Genomic DNA, 20,248 nt, shown 5'->3' on the forward strand with positions numbered 1-20,248 from the left:
CTGGGAGACTGATTTAAATATCACTTCAACTCAGCAGCACCTTCTGAGCTGAACTAATGAGCTATTTGATAGGAACTGTGTCAACAGCAGGATGAGACAGAGAAGGATAAAACATCTCTGACTGCCCAGGGAAGCTGTGGATGGATTCCCCATCCCTGGAAGTGTTCAAGGCCAGGGCTTGGAGCAACCTGGTCCAGTGGAAGGTGTCCCTGCCCATGGGTCCCTTAGAGATCACAGAATTCCCTTCTGTGATTCCAAGGTTCCGTGAAATACAGCCCAGAGCTGTGTGTGGATATAAACTCTCCTCAGGTAGTGTTTGGTTCAATGTAGGTGTTGATTGTTGAATATCTTGGCAACACCAACCATTTGGAGGCCATCAATTCATCCCAGAGCTGCTCCCAACAAACCTGCTCCCAACAAACCTGCCCTGTCCCTCCTGCTCCTGCCCTGCAGCCCTGGGTGGCCCGTGGCCACTCCAGACAGATAATTCAAGGTGAGACACCCCCAGTCAAGGTGGGATTGTTGTGGTGTCTGTGCAGGGCCAGGGGTTGGACTGGATGATCCCTGTGGGTCCCTTCCACCCCAGGATATTCTGTGACTCTGTGAAACCCTCATTCACCATCCTCTCCTGGGGTATAATATTTAAAATCCATGGAGGTCACTGACTCCCCTCACGTGTTCCCAGGGCAGGATCCAGGGGTGACAGAGGGACTCAGCTGCTGGGAACCAGGAGGTGACCCCCAAACAGAGGAGAGATGGGCACCAAAGGACCTCCTGCTTTGGGACAGGGGCTGCCCCCAGGAACCCAACACTGGGTTCCTACCCCTGCCTACCCCTGGCAGCCCCAACAACCCCAACCCTTCTGTTTTGAGGGGCTGTTGTGTCCCTGTCAGCTGCTGACACTGTGTTTAAACCAGCTTTTCCAGCTCTTCACCTGCATCCCTCCTGGAGTGCCTGCCTTCCCCTCGGAACATCACAGCTCCCAGCTCCATCCCCAGCATCTCCCAGCCCGGAACAGCTCCTGTCATGTATTTAAAATTAATGCACAGCTTAACAGCAGATCCCTGAACTAAACATAGCGTTTGCTGCTCAGGCACCCGCTTCAGCTGACAAACATTCCCTGCAAACACGTCAGGAGCACACAACTTCCAGGGAAGAGAGGCATCAGTGCTGTCAGTGCTGGGGGGGGACAACTGGCAGCCTGGATTTGGGGCTCTGAAAGGCTCTTCAGCAAACCAGACACACCTAATATATATAAATATACACACAGATACCAATATCACCCAATCATAGAATCCCACAGTGGTTTGGGTGGGAAGGGAAATTAAGGATCATTTTTTCCCACCCCCTGCCATGGGCAGGGACACCTTCCACTAGCCCAGGTTGCTCCAAGCTCCATCCAGCCTGGCCTTGGGCACTTCCAGGGATGCAGGGGCAGTGTCCCCCTGCCATGCAGTGAGTGGAGCATCTTCGTGGTACCTCCCCAACCTCCCGAGCTCTGCCCCTGCTCAGCTCGGGCTCCCCCTGGAAAAACTCCTCAAACAGCACCTTCACCCCTCCAGCAATTCCCTGTTGGGTTTTTCCCCCTGGTTACACATCTCCTGACCTCTCCAGGTGGCCCAGGTGGAACCCTGTCACCAGCTCAGAGCTGCTCCTTCCTTCGCAGCATCATCAAACCTTTCTCAGGGGAAACCAAAAATCCCAAAACACAAACCACCCAACGTTCCCCGGTGCGAAGGCAGACAGGGCTCAGAGTTCCAGGCTGCTGCTCTCCTCCTCTGGCCCCATTCTGGTTCATCCCCAAAGCATCCAGGAGATAACACAGAGGCAAATGATTTCCTGCAGGGGGGAGGCCGTTCCAGCAGCCAGGAAGGTTAATTAGTGACAATATCTCTGGCACTGTGATGTCACACAGCACATTCATTATTTCCATGGGCACCCCAGGAGGATAAATAAGCCACAGCTCAGTGCTGAGCTGCACAAACAGCCATATGCCTATGAGGGGTTTCTAATTTTATATCCAACCCCCTCTTCTCCTTACGTTGCAGCCGCGCTGATCTGAGCTCTCACCAGGCTGAAAACCCTCGGAGTCTGGAGCATCTTTGCCATTTTAGGGAAAAACTGTGACTTTTCTGTCTGAGGATTTGAAGGGCAAGTCGGTATTTTCGACATTCTGAGTTTCACTCCAGCCCTAAATGTCAGGGCACTGCTTTGCTTCCAGGGGAAAGAGCTGCTGGGCTGCAGAGGTGCCTCCCCACCTCCAGGGACTCACAGAATCACGGGATCATTCAGGCTGGAAAAGCCCTCCAAGGCCATCAAGTCCAACTTTTGACCTTGTCAGCTAAACCTTCCCACAGGCTGGGGCCAGAGGAATTAATAAGATGTGTTTTGAGCTCCCCAAACCCAGGTCCAAACCCAACTATTCACCACTTCCCACCACTTGTTCAGTTTTAGGTTAAACGGGAAAAACGAAATAAATGCAAGAAAAAAAGCCCATGCAGCAAATACACCCCTTTTTCAGAGTGATTTAAAAGCCAAGCGAGCCCAGACAAACACTGCTGGTTGTCAGCCTGGGATCTTCAGGGATCAAACTGTAATTTGCCCCTGTTTTGGTCAAAACAGCCAGAAAACACAGCACGAGGCTCAGCCCAAAAAGCTGATTTTATACTCCCAGCCTGAGTTACAGCAAGAGCATCTCTCCAGAGGTCTCTGTGGTTCAAAAGGTGCTGGGAGGAGGGAAGGAGCAGGATGAACACACATCTGCTCCCACCTGGCACCACACTTGGAATAATCAATGTTTTGCCCCAGGCAAAACTCAACCCGAAGTATTTACCTGGATTTGGAAGGTTTATGCTCAGCCCCCCCCCCCGAGGCTGAAGTGGAGAAAACTCCTGACCCTGTAAATAAACACTGAATAATTTTGCCCTTGGCAGAGTTTTCCCCCCCCATCCCTCCAAGGACAAACATCCATCCCCACACAGGTGGAATGATATCAGGTGGAGCAACTCATGTGTTTATAAAGTCCAATTTGCAGCTCTATTATTCTAAAGAAAATGCTGTTTTCCAGGTTTAATAGAAAATACACATTTTACTGAATCACCACTAACCTGACAAAGAACAAAGCAAATGGTGTTTGCACACCCCATTCCCATTTTTCCCCCCTTCCTCTTCCCCCCTGTCATTTCTCCCTGTATTAAAAGGGTACAGAACTCAGGTACAGACACTTTGGGAACATAAATTCACTTTTTTTCCCCTTTTACTCACTTCTCTGTGCACTGAAGTGTGAAAAGCCATTTTGGGCATTTCCAAGCTATTGTCCTCCTCTCCCTGGAAGATGAAACGTTGGGAAACCAAAGGGAGAGCTGGGATTGGCAGCTCTGGGGCTGCTGCTGCTTTTCTGGTGCAGCCCCTGCCCTAAACCAGAGTGTGTCCATTCCCCACAGTCCCCTTCCCTTCCCTGCATTGTCTGCAGCAAATTATCCACATTACACAGTCCCTGTCTCACACAGGGTCCCTGAGAGCCCCTTCCAGGGCCTAAAGGGGCTCCAGGAGAGCTGGACAGGGACTGGGGACAAGGGATGGAGGGACAGGACACAGGGAATGGCTTCCCACTGCCAGAGGGCAGGGAGAGATGGGATATTGGGAAGGAATTCCTGGCTGGGAGGGTGGGGAGGCCCTGGCCCAGGTTGCCCAGAGAAGCTGTGGCTGCCCCTGGATCCCTGGAAGTGTCCAAGGCCAGGTTGGAGCAACCTGGACTGGTGGAAGGTGTCCCTGCCCATGGCAGGGGGTGGAATGGGATGGGCTTTAAGGTCCTTTCCCAACCAAATCATTCCAGGATTCTGGGATCCTAAGAGTTCTATTTTTATATCTTTCTGGGTAGCAGCCACTGCTGCTCATCTCACACATTCTTACCCAAAATCCACCTTATCCCCACAGACCCAGTTTGGGTCGGAGAGGAAGGAGGCACCAAAGCAAGAGGCCACAACCACCCCACCCCACCCTATCCCATCCCATCCCATCCCATCTCCTGAGCCCTCCCACAGCCCCAGGGGCAGCAGCACAGCCAGAGCCCCCCAGTCCATCTGTCCCAGCCCAGACCCACCTCTGAGCTCACCAGGAACCAGCACAGACCCCAGAACAGAGATCCTACTGTGGAATGAGGGATCCCACTGTGGAACAGAGATCCCAGTGCCTGCAGGTCCCTCCTGACCGTGTCTGTGTGGGTGCTGCTCTCGGGGGGATGTGCCCAACACTAACGAGCCATTAACTGCAATTAGAAGCCCCTGTGGGAGCAGAGCCCTGAGCCCAGGCAGTTGTGCTGATGAATTAATTCCTCCCCTCAGAGCCAGGTCCCCTGGGCCACAGCTCCCAGGGAAGGGCATTTACCTTCATCTCACTCCTGGAGACACGTTCCTGGGGGGATATATACACCCAAACATGGAATTCCATGGGCTGGGTGGGAAGGGACCTCAAAGCCCATCCCATTCCACCCCTGCCATGGGCAGGGACACCTTCAGGTTGCTCCAAGCCCCATCCAACCTGGCCTTGGACACTTCCAGGGATCCAGGGGCAGCCACAGCTTCTCTGCCCAACCTGTGCCAGGGCCTCACCATCACCAGCCACAAATTTCCCCCGATATCCAGTCTGGAGTGGAAAGATGGGATGGTTTCACTGGCACCACGGATCAAACAACATCCCCAGGCGTGTTTTTTCGGGGAAGGTTTTAAAGTCTTAAGCTCTTCCAGGTGAAAAATAAATGAAAAATCCACTTTTGTTATGTATGAGGTGCTCGGTACAAAGCACTGTATGAATTTTTCAGAGCTTTAAAAACCTGCCCAGGTCTGGCTGCTGAGCAAAACTGCACAGAACAGCCACGAGCAGGGGAATCTTGCAGGGCTTGAAAGGAAATATTAAATATAAATCTGTGCTACTTCATCACATTAAGCACTGAACATTAAGTCAGCAGCATTAAGTCAGCAATGTTCCACTGTGGGAAATTTCCTCCCCATTACTGGGGGAATTTAAAGCATCTGCAGCATAATGAGGAGGAGGGAAGGAGCTGGAATGCTGGGAATGTGCTCAGGTCTGTGTCCTGTTGGATGACTGCAGGGAAAATATGGGAAGTGTCACGGTATGAAATCAAAGGGCAAAGAAATGAATCATGAACGGGGCTCTGAAGGGAAGTTTGGGAGTTTGGTACATTTGGAGAGCTCTATCTGGTGCCTGATGGAGCAGCTGGAACCAAACACACCAGCCAGGGACTTGATCCCAGAATCCCAGGGTCATTTAGGTTGGAAAAGCCCTCCCAGACCACTGAGTCCAACCTGTGACCCGTCCCCACCTTGTCACCCAGCCCAGAGCACTGAGAGCCATGTTCAGGCCTTCCTGGGACACAAGGTGCTCAATCCATTTGTGACAGAAGCTGTGGCTGCCCCTGGATCCCTGGAAGTGTCCAAGTCCAGGTTGGACGGGGCTTGGAGCAACCTGGGCTGGTGGAAGGTGTCCCTGCCCACAGAGGGGGTGGCACTGGATGGGCTTTAAGGTCCCTTCCCACCCAACCTGTTCTGTGATTCCGTGATCTTTATTATCTTTGCACTCCAAGGACACAAAATTTAACTTCCAAGTTGTTCCAGTTCTTGGTTGCTCCAATCCCAAAACCACTCCAGAAGCCAAAATCAGCCCAATCCCCACATCCAGCCCCTGTTAAAGCACTGTGGGTTCCCTGGAGAAGCCCCTTTGCAATGGAAGCCCCTGACCCAGCCAAAGCCATGGACAGGAGGGAGACAGAGAGACCCCCCCAGCCCAGCCCCAGCCATACACGTGTCATTAATCACCAGCAATTAGTCCTGCCGTGTCCTGGGTTATTCCTGCAGGAGCTGGGAGCCTCTGCTCTGTCCTGAGTGATCCTGCTGCACACACAGGTCGATACCTTAACGAGGAGCTCAGGAAATCTCATTAGAAAAATCGCTGCTCCAAGAGGCCGCCTCGTTTTGGCCCCATCCATCTCTGCATTTCCCTGCTCTCCCTCCTCAGACCCACCAAAAGGGAACAGGAGGTGATTCCTGATGGGACTGGGGTGCCTGACTGACACTGCAGCAGCTGTGGGACCTCACAGCACCCCAAAGTCATCACCCCCACACAGTCTCAGCATGGTTTGGGCTGGAAGGGAAATTAGGGATCATCCAGTGCCATGGGCAGGGACACCTTCCACCAGCCCAGGTTGCTCCAACCTGGCCTTGGACACTTCCAGGGATCCAGGGGCAGCCACAGCTTCTCTGCCCAACCTGTGCCAGGGCCTCCCCACCCTCCCAGGGAAGGATTTCTCCACAATCTCCACCCTAAATCAACCCTCCTGCAGTTCGAAGCCGTTCCCCTTGTCCTGGTCACTCTCTCCCTGAATCCTTTATAATTTCTGACCAAACCTGAGCGGGAAGAATCCTCCCAGGAAATAAATGGAATAAATCTGGAACAGCAGGAAGGGTCTGAACCCACCAGGCAGGGGCAGGGGCACAGAGCAAACCCAGGGGGTGATTCCCACCCCTGCCACAGCCTCAGCCAGACAGGGGCTGACCCAGCTCCCACCCCACAGCCAATAACTCTGCACAAATCCACTTCAGGCACCATTTTACTGTCTGGGGGCACAATTGGCTGGGGTTTTTTTGTTGTTTTTTTTTTTTGTCCTGCCAGCACTAATGTGCTTGGAAAATTTGTGTATTGGCAGGAAGTCAACTCCTTGGCACAGGTGGGATAAAAAAATAGAAGAGACCAGGATATGCAGTAAAAAATCTTTAAACTGACCATGATATGAATTAAAAAAAAAAAGAAAACTGACTGAGATGCAAAGGTGCCACGTTGGAGTTTCTTTCCATAAGGAATCCAAAATAATAACTCCTATCAAAAGCCTTCTCCACCGTGGCCACTGGACACTGAACAACAAGCACAGCTCCTCCTAACTTTCACTAAGAAATTCACTGTTGGATCCCAAAAAATTTATTTCTTTTTTTTTAAATTCAAACTTTCTGGAACTTCTGAGGCGAATTCCACGAGCTCCTCAACATCTTTCCACGGAAACACACGGAAAATGTGCTAAACCCCTCTCAGCATTTCGGGATCCTCAGCCCATTAAGAGACACTTCAGCAAGTCATACGTGAGAGGAGATGGAAATCTGGTAGGATTAAGAAAAAAAAACGTTCTTTTTGTAATGTTAATTCCCCCTCTTTTGCTTGGATTTCTCTCCCCACCTCCCAGGAGCGCAGCTGGGGACCAGGAAAGCAGCAGCCACAAAAAAAGCAAAGAGGTTTTTTTTTTGTCTACCAACTTGCCAAAATACATTTTCCTCCAAGCAAAGACCAAGCATGAAAAAATTGCAGTCTTAGGAGTTAATTGACTGGAAAGTTATAAATAACTGGAAGGGGAGAATTAGAGCTGAAGTGCAGAACTGACCCTGTCAGCAGGAACAGCCTGGAGTGAGAACCTCCCGACAGGAATAACAGAGCCAGCCCTGATCCTGAACAGGAATAACAGAGCCAGCCCTGATCCTGAACTGCACAGGGCACTGGACAGGGTAAAAAACAGGGAATCATGGAATTACAGACTGGTTTGGGTTGAAGGGACCTCAAAGCCCATCCAGTGCCACCCCCTGCCATGGGCAGGGACACCTTCCACCAGCCCAGGTTGCTCCAACCTGACCTTGGACACTTCCAGGGATCCAGGGGCAGCCACAGCTTCTCTGCCCAACCTGGGCCAGGGCCTCCCCACCCTCCCAGCCAGGAATTCCTTCCCAATATCCCACCTATCCCTGCCCTCTGGCAGTGGGAAGCCATTCCCTGTGTCCTGTCCCTCCATCCCTTGTCCCCAGTCCCTGTCCAGCTCTCCTGGAGCCCCTTTAGGCCCTGCAAGGGTCTCACAGCTCTCCCTGGAGCCTCCTCTTCTCCAGGGGAACCCCCCCCTCCCACCAACTCTCCAGGATCTGGTGTGAAATCAGGGGGGTTCAGACCCCACCACTCGAACCAGGAGGGCTGAGTTCCTCTGCAGTGAGGTTTGGGATTTGTTAATGTGCTGCACAATATGTTCAAGGGCTGCAGAGAGTCAGCAAGGACAGGGGAAAAAAAGACAATGAGCCTCTGATAAATCCTGCAATTGGAGGAGGAAGAGCTGCTCCAGCATCCCCAGGACCCTCTCCCAGTGCTGTGATGACACACACAGATAAAAACCCTTTGAACCCCTTCACGGGCACTAATGAGCTTATTTTTGACTTCAAGATTAACTCAGTGCAAGGAGCCAAGATAATGATCTGCAGTGGATGCCTCCAATAGCAGATCAGTCCTAAATAACTTGGACCCTGTCCTGTGGGATGAGTCCTGAGCACAGGCAGGAGCAGGGACCGGGCAGGGGCTGCAGCCCCACCCTGGGGGCACACAGCCCATCCTCCTCACCCCTTCCTGCTCCACCTGCTCTCCCCAGATCCCACAAAACCAACCCAGACAGGGAAGGGAGGCAGGAGGATGAACCCCCCCCCCACCCAGGGAGGGTGTCACAGCCCCTGCCCTGCAGGAGCCTCCAGGCTGTTCCCAGCCCCAGCACAGCTTCTGCTCCATAAAACCCTGAACTCCTGATGACATTTTGGATGGCTCCCCTGAAACATCACAGCGTTTTTACCCACGGCTTCTCCCCCTTCCCCTGCCAGAGGATTTTATCGTCACTTAGCTGGTTGGAAGGAGCACTAAGTGGAGGTTTGATTGTGTAACACACAAAGAGCTAAAGCAGCTCTTTGCTTCAGCTTCAATCTCACCTCAAAAAAAAACAAAACAACCCAAAGAAACAACAGCAGACACACAACAAGGCTCTGAACAGAAACCACCACTATTTTATGTCACCCATAAACCCCTGAGTTGGTACCAACTGAGCTGGGAGCCAAAACATTCAACAACCCCCCCCCCGTACAGTGCTGTAAATAAAGAACAGGGAGCACAAAGGTATCCAGGACAAGGGACAGGTATCCATGGAAAAGACAGCTGGGCATTCTCTGGCAGGTTTTAACAGCCAGCACATCTGCCAGAGGCAGAATGGTATTTAAACAAAAGATAAATAACACTTCAGAGCCATCAGTTGGCTGCTGACAGAATCGACAGCACCAGCAATAATTCATGGAGGGCAAGTGGCCAGGGGAAGGCTGGATTTCCAGGTGATCCAGGGTGTTAAATAAGGAGTGGAAACAGGCTGCTGCATAAAAATAATGGCTCAGGCTTCAACAGAATAAACAAAATAGGTTTGGGTTGGAAGGGGCCTCAGAGATCAGCTCCAACCCTCCCAACACTCTCCCCCCCAGCACAAGCCAAGGGCTGGGCCAGGCTGGAGTGGAGACAAGCCCGTGATTAATAAACCCCAGCCCTCCAAGAGACAGAGCCAGCAGGTAATTCCTCATCTTCCCAGACCTTAATGGCTGTAATTCCATTGTCCCTGCCTTCTCCCCTGGTTCAGCATTGTTCCTGCTGCCCTCCAGCCCCTCCTCCCTCAGCCCAGAGGACTCTTCCCTCCACCCTTCCCACCAGGAAGGCCACGTTTCCTTTTTGATGTTTCATTTACAGACCCACACTGGGAGGATTTAGCCTGATTTTCCAAAGGGTGAAGTGCAGCTACTTATTTCCATTTTTTTTCCCCCCAGAATTAAACAATTTCCAGCTACTGGCCACCCATTTTCCCACCAAACAACCTGTTTCTCTGTACCTAAAGCAGAAATTGAGATGCACACACATAATATCATGAAATTCTGGAATAGTTTGGGTTGGAAGGGTCCTTAAAGCTCATCTTTTTCTGACCCCCTGCTCTGAGCAGGGACATTTCTCCTGGAATGCTTTATGCTCCAGCTCAGGATGAGCCAACTTCTCAGGCAAAAGAGTAAAAACCTTTGGGTTTGTGACAGATGAGACTGAAGAGCAAGAAAACCACCTGAAAACTGAAGGAGGCTGATGCTCAGCAGGGACTGCCCAGAATTTCCAAGTCATGAAAAGGTAGACGGAATTTTTTAATTTTGAAGACAATGAACATTTCTGATTATGTGGAAGAAAAGAACAAAGTGCAAACTGCTCTAACCCCTTGTTTTCATCAGTGCAATATGAATTAACCCTGATTTTCAAAGTGAAGTCAAGCCAGAAGGGCTTCACTGAGCTGCAAACCCTTCCCAGGAATTATTTCCAACCTCAATTTTTGACCCTTGATATTAAAAATATTTGCAGATTTTCCCCCCCCATCACTCCCCTGCTGCCTCAGAAAGGGACAACACCCATCACATGGAGCAGCTCGTGGATCCAGGGATGCTCCAGGGAGGAGGAAGAGGAAGGGGACAGGTCATTACACCCCATCAGGTTCACTCCACATTCCAAAAAAAAAACACTGCACGAAGCAAGAAAACAATTTTCATCAGCCAGAAGAGAGCAGGGTTGAAGCAAGGGCCAAAATGGATTTGTCAGAGCAAATCAGGTCAAATGGGTTTAATTTCCTTCCCAGGCATAGGGACGGGGCTGCTGAGGGGACAGAGCTGGGCTGCTGCAGGGATCCAGGGTGTTTAAAGTGTATTTTACAACAAAATTGGAAAACTGGAGGAAAAAAAATGAGAGAGATGCAAAATATCAGGAAATTATACAAGTGCAGCTCTTGGAAGTAGGAATTTATTTGCTGCACTGATAGAAAATGGAAGATTTTTCCATTTATCTCCCAGTTAGTTCCACTTAAAGCAACAGCCTTGCTGGAAAGCCCAGCCTGGTCTCCAGAGGATCATGGAATGGTTCATTTGGAAAAGCCCTCCAAGATCACAAAATCCAACCATCCCCCAGCACTGCCCAGGCCACCACTGACTCCTGTCCCCAAGGGCCACATCCACAGGGCTTGGAAATCCCTCCATTCCAACCCTTTCCATGATGGAATTGTCCCTGATTCCCAACCTGCCCCTCTCCTGGCCAGGCCATGAGCCCCCAGGTGAGTGAGGGTGTGAGGAACCCACTGGGAGCTCAAATATTTAGGGACATGCAAAATTTATAACTTAAATTGCACCAGCAATTAAAATGCTTCCTGAATCCAGCCCAAATCAGCCCTCCACGACTGAGTATTTTCATCCTTGGTCCAAAGTATTCTGCAGGACCTGTTTATTTAGGATAAATAATATTTCCCACTTCCACCTGTGGGAAATAAAACGTCCCTCAGGTTCCTGCTGGCTCAAACTCAGATTCTGGCACAACCCACAGGGCTTTAAGCTGATGTTGTCCAACATCATTGTCCTGTCTCCAGCACTGGGGCCATTGCAGACAAAGAAACGTGAAAAATCCCCAAATCATTTATCCAGCCCGGCACAGAGGCAGCAATGGTGAGAGGACCAGAAAAAAAATGAAGATCTCCAATTTATGGTTATTAACAGAAAAAACAACTGGCAAGAAACTGGCCCAGGCTGCCCAGAGAAGCCTCTGAACCCCTGGAAGTGTCCAAGGCCAGGCTGGAAGGGGCTTGGAGCAACCTGGGGTGGTGGAAGGTGTCACTGGATGATCCTTAATGTCCCTTCCAAACCATTCCATGATTCTAAGAACCAGCACAAGCTGAGCACTGCAGGGTTTTCTTTGCTCCTGGATTTCTCCAGGAGGAGCTGTTTGGGTCTATATTTAGGCAGGAGCCTCCCCCCACCCAGCAGAACCCCCCCAGGAGAAACTCAACCCCTTTGCCTCTACATTTCCAGCTCCATCCCACCCCAACCCCACCCCAACCCCACCCATTCCAGCTGCAGGACACAGGGAACGCTCACAGGAACTGGATATTCCTATTTTCCCTCCTATCCCCCTCCAGTTCCCTGCAGCACCAATTGGGTGTCAGAGATGCAGGTTCGGTGCTCCCGAGTTCCCTGGATGGCTGCACATGGCACTGACCTGGAGATCAGCTCCTGCTCAGCCCTCCAGCACTTAATCCTGGAAAAAAATGGAGCTACACGTGGAGACTGCTGGTCCAAGGTCCCCCTGTGGCAGCACAGGATCAGCACAGGGAGCTGCTTTGAGCAGAAGGAATTCTGGTTGATCAGGTGTGAACAGGGATTTCTTGCACAGACATGACTCCTGATGGATCACCTGTTCCTGGGATTATCCCAGGTGAAAGGAGAGCTCCTGCACAGCTCCAGGTTAAACCACTGGGGATTTGCTCTCCCAGATCTCCAAAGAGATCTCAAGGAAAAAAGGGAGAGAGGCCATGGGCAGGGACACCTTCCACTATTCCAGGTTGCTCCAAGCCCCATCCAACCTGGCCTTGGACACTTCCAGGGATTCAGAGGCTTCTCTGGGCAACCTGTGCCAGGGCCTCCCCACCCTCACAGCCAGGAATTCCTTCCCAATATCCCACCTATCCCTGCCCTCTGGCAGTGGGAAGCCATTCTCACCTTGTCTCCTGTAAATGGTCCCTCTCCATCCATGAAAAGATGGAAAGCTCTGGGAAAACGCAGGGGAAGTGCCTGGGTTTGTGTGTTGGCTCTGAGGAGCCACAGCTGGGAGAGAGGAGTTTTGGTAACAACATCCCAGAGAAGCTGTGGCTGCCCCTGGATCCCTGGAAGTGTCCAAGGCCCATGGCAGGGGGTGGCACTGGGTGGGCTTTGAGGTCCCTCCCAACCCAAACCATTCCAGGATCACGATTCATTAGCATTAAAAATGCTTTTTTCCCCTTTTCTGGCTGTGCTGCCCCTGAGCAGCAGCTGCAGGAGGGCAGAGGGAAGCTGGTGCTGAAGGTCCCATGCCCAGCTCGTGCCCTCTGGCTGTGCCAAACCTCTGACTCTGCCCACACCACCAACCCAGATTGGTTTTTCCACTGAGGGATTTTACGTAACAGCAGCACTGGGAAAAGAGCTGCTGAACTGCCCAGGCGTGGGATTTTTAATTGCTATCTTATCATGTTTAGGTCATGCCTAAAAAAAATATTAAAAATATAAATAAGTAAAGAGACAAAAAAAGCCACTTTGGTGGTGTGAAATTGCTGAATTGTTCTTTTGTGACCAAGACCTGGACACAAAATTTGCTGTCAGACAGTGGGGAAGGAGAGGATGAAGATGGATAACCCACCAGCCCCCAAGTGATGCAGTATTTGGATACCACTCAGCTCCTCCACCACCTCCAGAGGGTTTTCCCTCTTCCATCCTTTGCCCACATTTGTGCAAAAAAACCCCCACCCCAGAATCTGAATGGCAAGACAAAACCAAAATAAGTGTATTGACCTTTAAAGGTCCCTCCCAACCCGAACTGTTCCATAATTCCATGATAATTTACACTCCACATTTAAAGTTGTACATTTGTACTGAGGTTTCTTCAAGGCGAAGCAACCCTGGGAATGACACACGAGAAAAAACACTTTGAAATGGTTGTAGAAATGATCTAAACCCTGTTAGTTCTCAGATCTGTGTCACAGCTCTTTGTTCCCTCGAGTTGTTGAGTTCTGACATCACCCCCGTGTTTCTGTTGCTGAGGGAAACCTTCCTGTGGAGACCCACGGCTCCATAATTCAAATTACTCATGTTTTTAAAAGTAAAACCAGTGGAATAAGGCTTTGATGCCATCTCTATTTATTTAATTAAAAAGCCTGGCAGGCTGTTTGATTTCTTTAATCAGAAAATGATGTTAAAAGGTTTCCGAAGTGGCATTTAATGGGTTTGGAGAAGGGATGCACATCCCATTCCTGCCAGGTTTTGTACAACCCAGGTTCTTATTCAATGCTCATTTTTTAGCAGTTTTAGAGGCCTATTGGTAAGTCACAGGAATTGTAAAGGGCTGTGCAATCCTAAACACATCCAGAAGGAGAATCCAGGTGGAAAGTCAAAACTTGTTCTCTCCAAAAAGGTTTGATAACAGAGCTTCACATTCCCCATCACAATAATGTGAGATGAGGACAATGGGTTGGAAAACAAACACTCTGTCCTTCAAAATTGCATGTTATCAGAATAACAGAGGGGTTGGAGATCTATCAGAATAAATCCCAAGTGATCAGCAATTACCCTCGTGAATCACAACCATCCTCGGGTTCTGAAAAGCCATTGGAACACAGCTGGGAAAGGCTCCAAAAATTGGGAACAAACCCAATGCCAGAGCCAGCACTGAGCATCCTCCAGCATTCCCAGGGAAAGCTCCTGGGCCTGGAGTTGGGATGACCTCAGAGCACTCCCCACACAGGAGTTTTAGGTCACAGAATCCCAGACTGGTTTGGGTGGGAAGGGACCTCAAAGCCCACCCAGTGCCACCCCCTGCCATGGGCAGGGACACCTTCCACTATTCCAGGTTGCTCCAACCTGGCCTTGGACACTCCCAGGGATCCAGGGGCAGCCACAGCTTCTCTGGACAACCTGTGCCAGGGCCTCCCACCCTCCCAGCCAGGAACTTCCCCCTGATATCCAACCTAAATCCTCCCTCTTTTAGTTAAACCCCCTTGTCCTGTCCCGAGGAGAGTCAGGAGCCCCCCTCAGTCACCTCAGGCTGTGACCCCTCCTGTGACCTCCCCAAAAATCTGTCTGCTGAGATGTTTTGCCAAAAGGAAGGGCTGGTTGGAAAGGGCCAAGTCCTCCCCTGGGAGGAGAAGGAGAGCCTGGCTTTGCCCAGCTCAGCCCTGATGCTCCAGGGAGGTCCAGGAGGGGTCAGAGGCCCCAGGTTCCCTCCATCCCTCCCTCCAGGGATGTGCTGCCTCTGCTCCCCACATTCCACATCTTATTATCCAAACAACCTAAAACCTGTAATTAAGGAGGGTAAGGAAAGCATAAAGAAATGTTTATATATCCAGAAATTAAAATTTCAGTGATGAGGCAGTAAATTAACTTAATCAAGTTGGGAGGCATCTATGAGAAATCATTTTTATATGGTTTAATGAGAGAAGGCATTGGAAATGGTGATTTTAATCAGCCAAGTGGGATTTATAAGCAAGAAGATCCTGCTTAAACAACTCATTAGACAGCTCCAAAAAAATCTTTACTGCCTCTGCAGACAGTCAAAACAAAATTTATTGTGTGTATTTACTAATTCCCTAAACCCCTCGGCGGTGTCGCAGATCAAAAGTCAACGGATTAAAGCAGGAAAGAAAGAGGGGAAAAATCTCCATAAGCACCTGCTGGAGCAGAGCAAGAAGCTCCAAGTCCAGATGAAAAGGCAGACATGGCTCAAACCAATGATATCTGGCTCCTAAATCCCTGTTTATTATAAATATAGAGAGGGAGAAACACTCGACACCTTCTAATCCTTGTTGTAATCTGTGAGGGACTTGCACCCTGGTGATAGTGGAGGACTGGAATGAGAATAACATGGAAAATGGGAAAGTTAATGGGATCCTTCATCCTGGGATTCTGCTGTTCCCTGATTTATCAGCCCCTCTGCCTGGCTGTCAGGCACAGGAGCCAGAGGAAAACTCCTCCTAAAACTGCTGCTCTGCTCAGCAACATTCCCTGCTTGGGAAGGCAGATCCAAGCGGAATTAACTGGTTTTATAAGGGAACATTAGAGCTCAGTCCAATTCTAAGCACAAAAGGCAGTTTGCTAAGCAGCATTTCACAGAGGCACAGAAGGGTTTGGGTCAGAAGGGTCCCTGAAGATCATCCCATCCTGAGCCTCAAAATCCAACACAATTTCAACTCAATGACACAGAATGATGAGGATTTTTTCCTGCAGGAACTGATTTGAGGGGATTGAAAACCACTACAAAGGTAGAAGTTCTTCCCTCTGCACTAAACATCCGGTTTCCTTGTGGGATGCAAGAGAAAACCCCGGCAGGAGCAGGGGATGGAGCAGACTCACCCTCCAGGGGCTGCTCTGAGACCTGCATGGCTTTCACTCCCAGTTAAATTCACTCTGCTCCCAGCAGGACCAGCAGAACGTTGTGATTGCACCTCAAAACTCAAAATCTAAGGCAACACAGCGAGGTCTGGGACAGCAGCAGCGGGGAGGGACCTCTGTGGGAAGCTGGGAGGGCTGGGAGGCAGCAGGAGCATCTCCTGAGGGACCAGGAGCATCTCCTGAGGGACCAGCTGGGCTGATCTGCAGCACAGCACCCCACACAACCCAACTTGGGCTTTGACCTCAGGCTGCTCCTTCTGGGCTCGACCAGACACGACAGGACCCCCCAAAACCTTCTCCCATCGGTCCCCACCCCAAACACTCCCAGCTGCAACTTCAGTTCAGCCGCAAACCAACCACAGTTCATCGAATCTTCCTCCAACCTGCTCCCCACAGGAGCCTCCTGAGCCCTCGGGGTGGTCCCCGGTGGGACCCAGGGGTGCCCCCAGCCCTCAGAACCCACCAGAAAAAGCCTTTCCACACGCACGACCTACTCACTGACTTTCCAAGATTAAAAAAAAAAACCAAACAAAAACCACCAAACAAGCCCTGTTTTCACACCAACCCAAAAATAGCTCCCTGCAAGTTATTTCTGGTCCTTCCACGCCAGCAGAGGTTGGAGGCTCGTGTGGCACCACTGGGGACATGGGCACGGGACAAGGACACACAGCCCTGGTGTCCCTGCAGCTCCTCCTCCAAAACCTCCCCCAGAGCCAGCTGCAAACTGCTGATCCTATTCCCAATAATCCCAGAACCATCCTCAGCAGGTGGGAAGGGGCCTCCAGGACGATCTGCTCCAACCTCTCCTGGGAAGAGCTGGGCCTGGATGAGAGGGCCCAGCTGAACCCTCCCAAATCCCTGCTCTGGTTATTCCACAAAGAGGAGAATCCTGGGGGTTTGTAACCTTTTAAAAACACTGTCAGTGCTGAGGCTGATGTGTCTGGACCTCCACTCACACTGAACCTCACAGACAGCTCTGAGTTCAACCCTTTCTTCCCTTGGCAGAGGTGTCCGGGGACACAATCCATGGGAAGCGTTTCCCACATTTACAAACACGGATTGCACACGGATTACTGGCTGTTCCCAGAGCAGAACCTCTGCCTTGCCAGATGTTTGGGCTTTAAGGTGAATGACAGGAGAGGTGGAAGGTGAAATAAGGAATGTGCTGGGAGAGCACCAGGATAGAGGTGGGTCCTGCCTTCCTGCAGGTTTTAACCCTCCTGAAGTGTCCACATCTCCTGTCTTACAAAAACCCAGCATCCTTAGATGGGATTGTCCCTTCCCTCATGTCCTTCTCTTCCACACCCAAGCCAGGCTCAGCACAAGGGGCTGCTGGAACCACCCATGAGGGGCAGAGCCCTGGAGGAAGGATTTTCCCCTCCTCTCCATCATCTTCACCCTCTGACCCCCTCCTGCCATCCCTGGTTCTCCTCCAGCCCTGTCCTCTCCTCCTCCCTCATTTTCTCCCACTGAAAGGCTTTTTCCCTAACTTTAAAACCCTTTCATCCCTTCATGTTTTATCAAGATAGAGCACATTTTGCTCTATTTTGCCCAATATTCAGCTCATCTCACAAAACTAGGTCACCAAATTCGCAGCTTATATGAATTAGGCTTTAAAGACCCAGAAAATCCCTCTTTTGGGCTTTTTTTCCTTTTTTTCTCCTTTCTCTGTACAATTTCCAGGTCTAAAATATTTACCAAAACAAACCCAAACACACCACTTTGTTTTAAAATTGTAAGAGTTATTTACAAAATAACTTGTCCTCCATTATTTTGTTTGAAAACAAATCAAGTTACATGCATGTTCTGGGCTGCAGGTGAGCCCTGTAAAGCTTCCACCCCAGCAGGGAGGTTTTATGGAAATAGCAGGGAATTTTTGTGGAAGTATCAAGGAGTTTTTATGGAAATATCAGGAGGGTTTTGTGGAAATATCAGGAGGGTTTTGTGGAAATATCAGGGAGTTTTTATGGAAATATCAAGGAGTTTTTATGGAAATATCAAGGAATTTTTATGGAAATACTTAAGTTTTTATGGAAATATCAGGGAATTTTTGTGGAAATATCCAGGAGTTTTTATGGAAATATCAGGAGGGTTTTGTGGAAATATCAGGGAGGTTTTATGGAAATATCAAGGAGTTTTTATGGAAATATCAAGGAATTTCTATGGAAATATGAAAGCTTTTATGGAAATATCAGGATGGAAGAGCACAGAGGATTCCCCTGCGCTGTCCCAGCCTCCCTGGGACCAGGCTGAGCTGCAGCCTGAGGCTCCTGGATGTGCAAGGAAAACAGGATGGAAACACTGGAACACCAACATACGGACCAAAAAAAATGATCAAAGCTCTTCTGAACATTCCCTGGGGCAGGAAGCAGGCTGGGAAAGGAAGGCATGGACTCGCTGGCTGCAGGAACATCACAGCCCAGCCTGGGCTGAGCTGGGGGCACCACGTTCCCAACCCCCACCCAGAGCACCAGAACATCCAGGGAGCACCAAACCCCATCACTTTGGTGACACCCACGCTGCCAAAATCCCTCCAGGGGCCACAGTCTGGAGGGAAACACAACTTTGGCTGCCCTTCAAGATCCTGTGCTACGCTGAATTACCCCAAACTTCACCTTTTTTTTTAAAAAAAAACAGGATTAATGAAATTTTGGACCCTGTTTTCTTGTTACTAGACCTCGTGGGAGCCTGATACACCAACTCCTGCATGCACAGCAAATTTGGTCCAGATAATCCAACAGAATTAATTATCTGAAAAAAACGAGCCTTCAAAGATCAGGTGTCCACAAATCACCCAGGACAAAGCTCAGGGTCAGGTGTGATGTTCCCCTGTTCATCTGTTATTCTGATGGATATGTGACTGCCAGTTGCACATTTCCTTCCATTTCTAACCCCACTTTTCTCCTATTCCACCATTTATTGCACCACTGAACACGTATATTGCATAAGGGATGTTAATGGCAGTGATTTGCCACAGAAATGTGGGGTTGGAGTCTTTCAGGAACTGGAACAATCAGCTCAGCTTTTCCAGCACTGTTAGTGCTGAGGTGACAAACAAATGGCACTTTTTCCCTCTCTGAATTTGGGACAGGCTGGCTCCTCTCCAGTTTGGACACTTTCAGAGTATTGCTTTGGGAACATCACTAAATAAAACCTCCTTCTGGGTAAAATCCAGCCACCCCTTGAACTTTTTTAAAAGAACAGGTGATGTCCATGAGGTCCTGGGGGATGTTTCCTGCTTTAGGTCCACACAGTCCCAGGACATGCTGAGCTGGAAGGACCCACAAGGGCCATGGAACCCAACCCTTAACCCTGCAGGGGCCCATCCCAAGAGTCACCATCCCAAGAGGATCATCCAACTCGTAATTCCCGTGGTTGTGCCACCACACAAACGCTGAAAAGCATTTCAGAAGGACAATAAAGAAATATTAAACAGAGTGTTCTGGGATTTCCAATTTCACACGGTTTTGCAAGGAAAAGAACCTTTTATGGGGGGGGAAAAAGGCATTTCAGAAGGATATCTGTGAGCATCCAGGTGTGCAGCACCTGCACAGGTGAGATGGGAACCAAGACAGGAACACTGAGCCAGGAATTCCCCCCCATCCCTGTTTCCTGCCAGCTGGGAACAGTGTCCAGGCCCGGCAGTACCTGGGAAGAGGGGCTGGATTGTTCTCCCTCCTGCAATCCTTGGGATGTTTATTTTTTTCCCTTCCCCCCCCTGCTTTTTGTTCCTTCTATTCACCTTTCGTTTCCTCTTTTTTTCTCCCATTTTTTCCTTTCCGTTTTCCCTTTTCCCCCCCTTTTTTCTTTTTTTTCCTTTCATTTTCCCTTTTTTATTTTTTCCTTTTCTTTTCTCTTTTTTATTTTCCTCCTGCTGGCACACAGCCAGTGTCCCACCCAGTTCCTCTCCCTGCCCCCAGGACCTGGAAGCCCCAGACTCACCCGTGGTCTCCACGATGCCCTCGAGGATGACGACGATCTCGAACTGCTCCGTCTGCATGCTGCGCTGGGACAGGTCGTAGAAGGGGCTCTTGGAGTCTATCACGTGGCAGATGGTGAGGGGGGACACCAGGAAGAGCTGGTCAGCCCCGGTGCTGAAGCCCACGTCCAGCTCCAGCTGATCCAGCGGCAGGAACTCGCCCTCTGGGGTCTGCCGGGACTGGGGAGGGAGAGGCAGAGGCAGGGAAGGGGGTCAGGAGCAGGCTGGGCGTGGGAAAGGGCTGCCCAGAGGGGTTGGGACATCCCTGGAAGCGTCCAAGGCCAGGTTGGAGCAACCTGGGATAGGGGAAGGTGTCGGAGTGGGACAGGATGGGCTTTAAGGGCCCTTCGCACCCAAACCAGCCTGGGATTCTGGGATCACCAAGACACCCCTGCAGCATCCCACACCCCATATCCCACACCCCTGCAGCATCCCACACCCC

The 20,248-nt window shown here is 50.4% G+C and overlaps 1 protein-coding gene across 1 annotated transcript in view; it reads right to left on the minus strand.

Moving 5' to 3' along the window:
- KCNJ3 (potassium voltage-gated channel subfamily J member 3) overlaps positions 1–20,005 on the minus strand; it is a 30,438-nt gene extending 10,433 nt beyond the window's left edge. Inside the window, exon 1 of the mRNA XM_027695948.1 lies at positions 19,770–20,005. Within this exon, the coding sequence (XP_027551749.1) occupies positions 19,770–19,827 (58 nt within the window). The 5' untranslated portion in view covers positions 19,828–20,005. The remainder of the gene's footprint in view (positions 1–19,769) is intronic.
- Between the last annotated feature and the right edge of the window lie 243 nt (positions 20,006–20,248).

This window comes from Neopelma chrysocephalum, unplaced genomic scaffold (genome assembly GCF_003984885.1).
Source record: "Neopelma chrysocephalum unplaced genomic scaffold, ASM398488v2 Primary Assembly neopelma1_103b, whole genome shotgun sequence".
NCBI classification, from domain to species: Eukaryota; Metazoa; Chordata; class Aves; order Passeriformes; family Pipridae; genus Neopelma; species Neopelma chrysocephalum.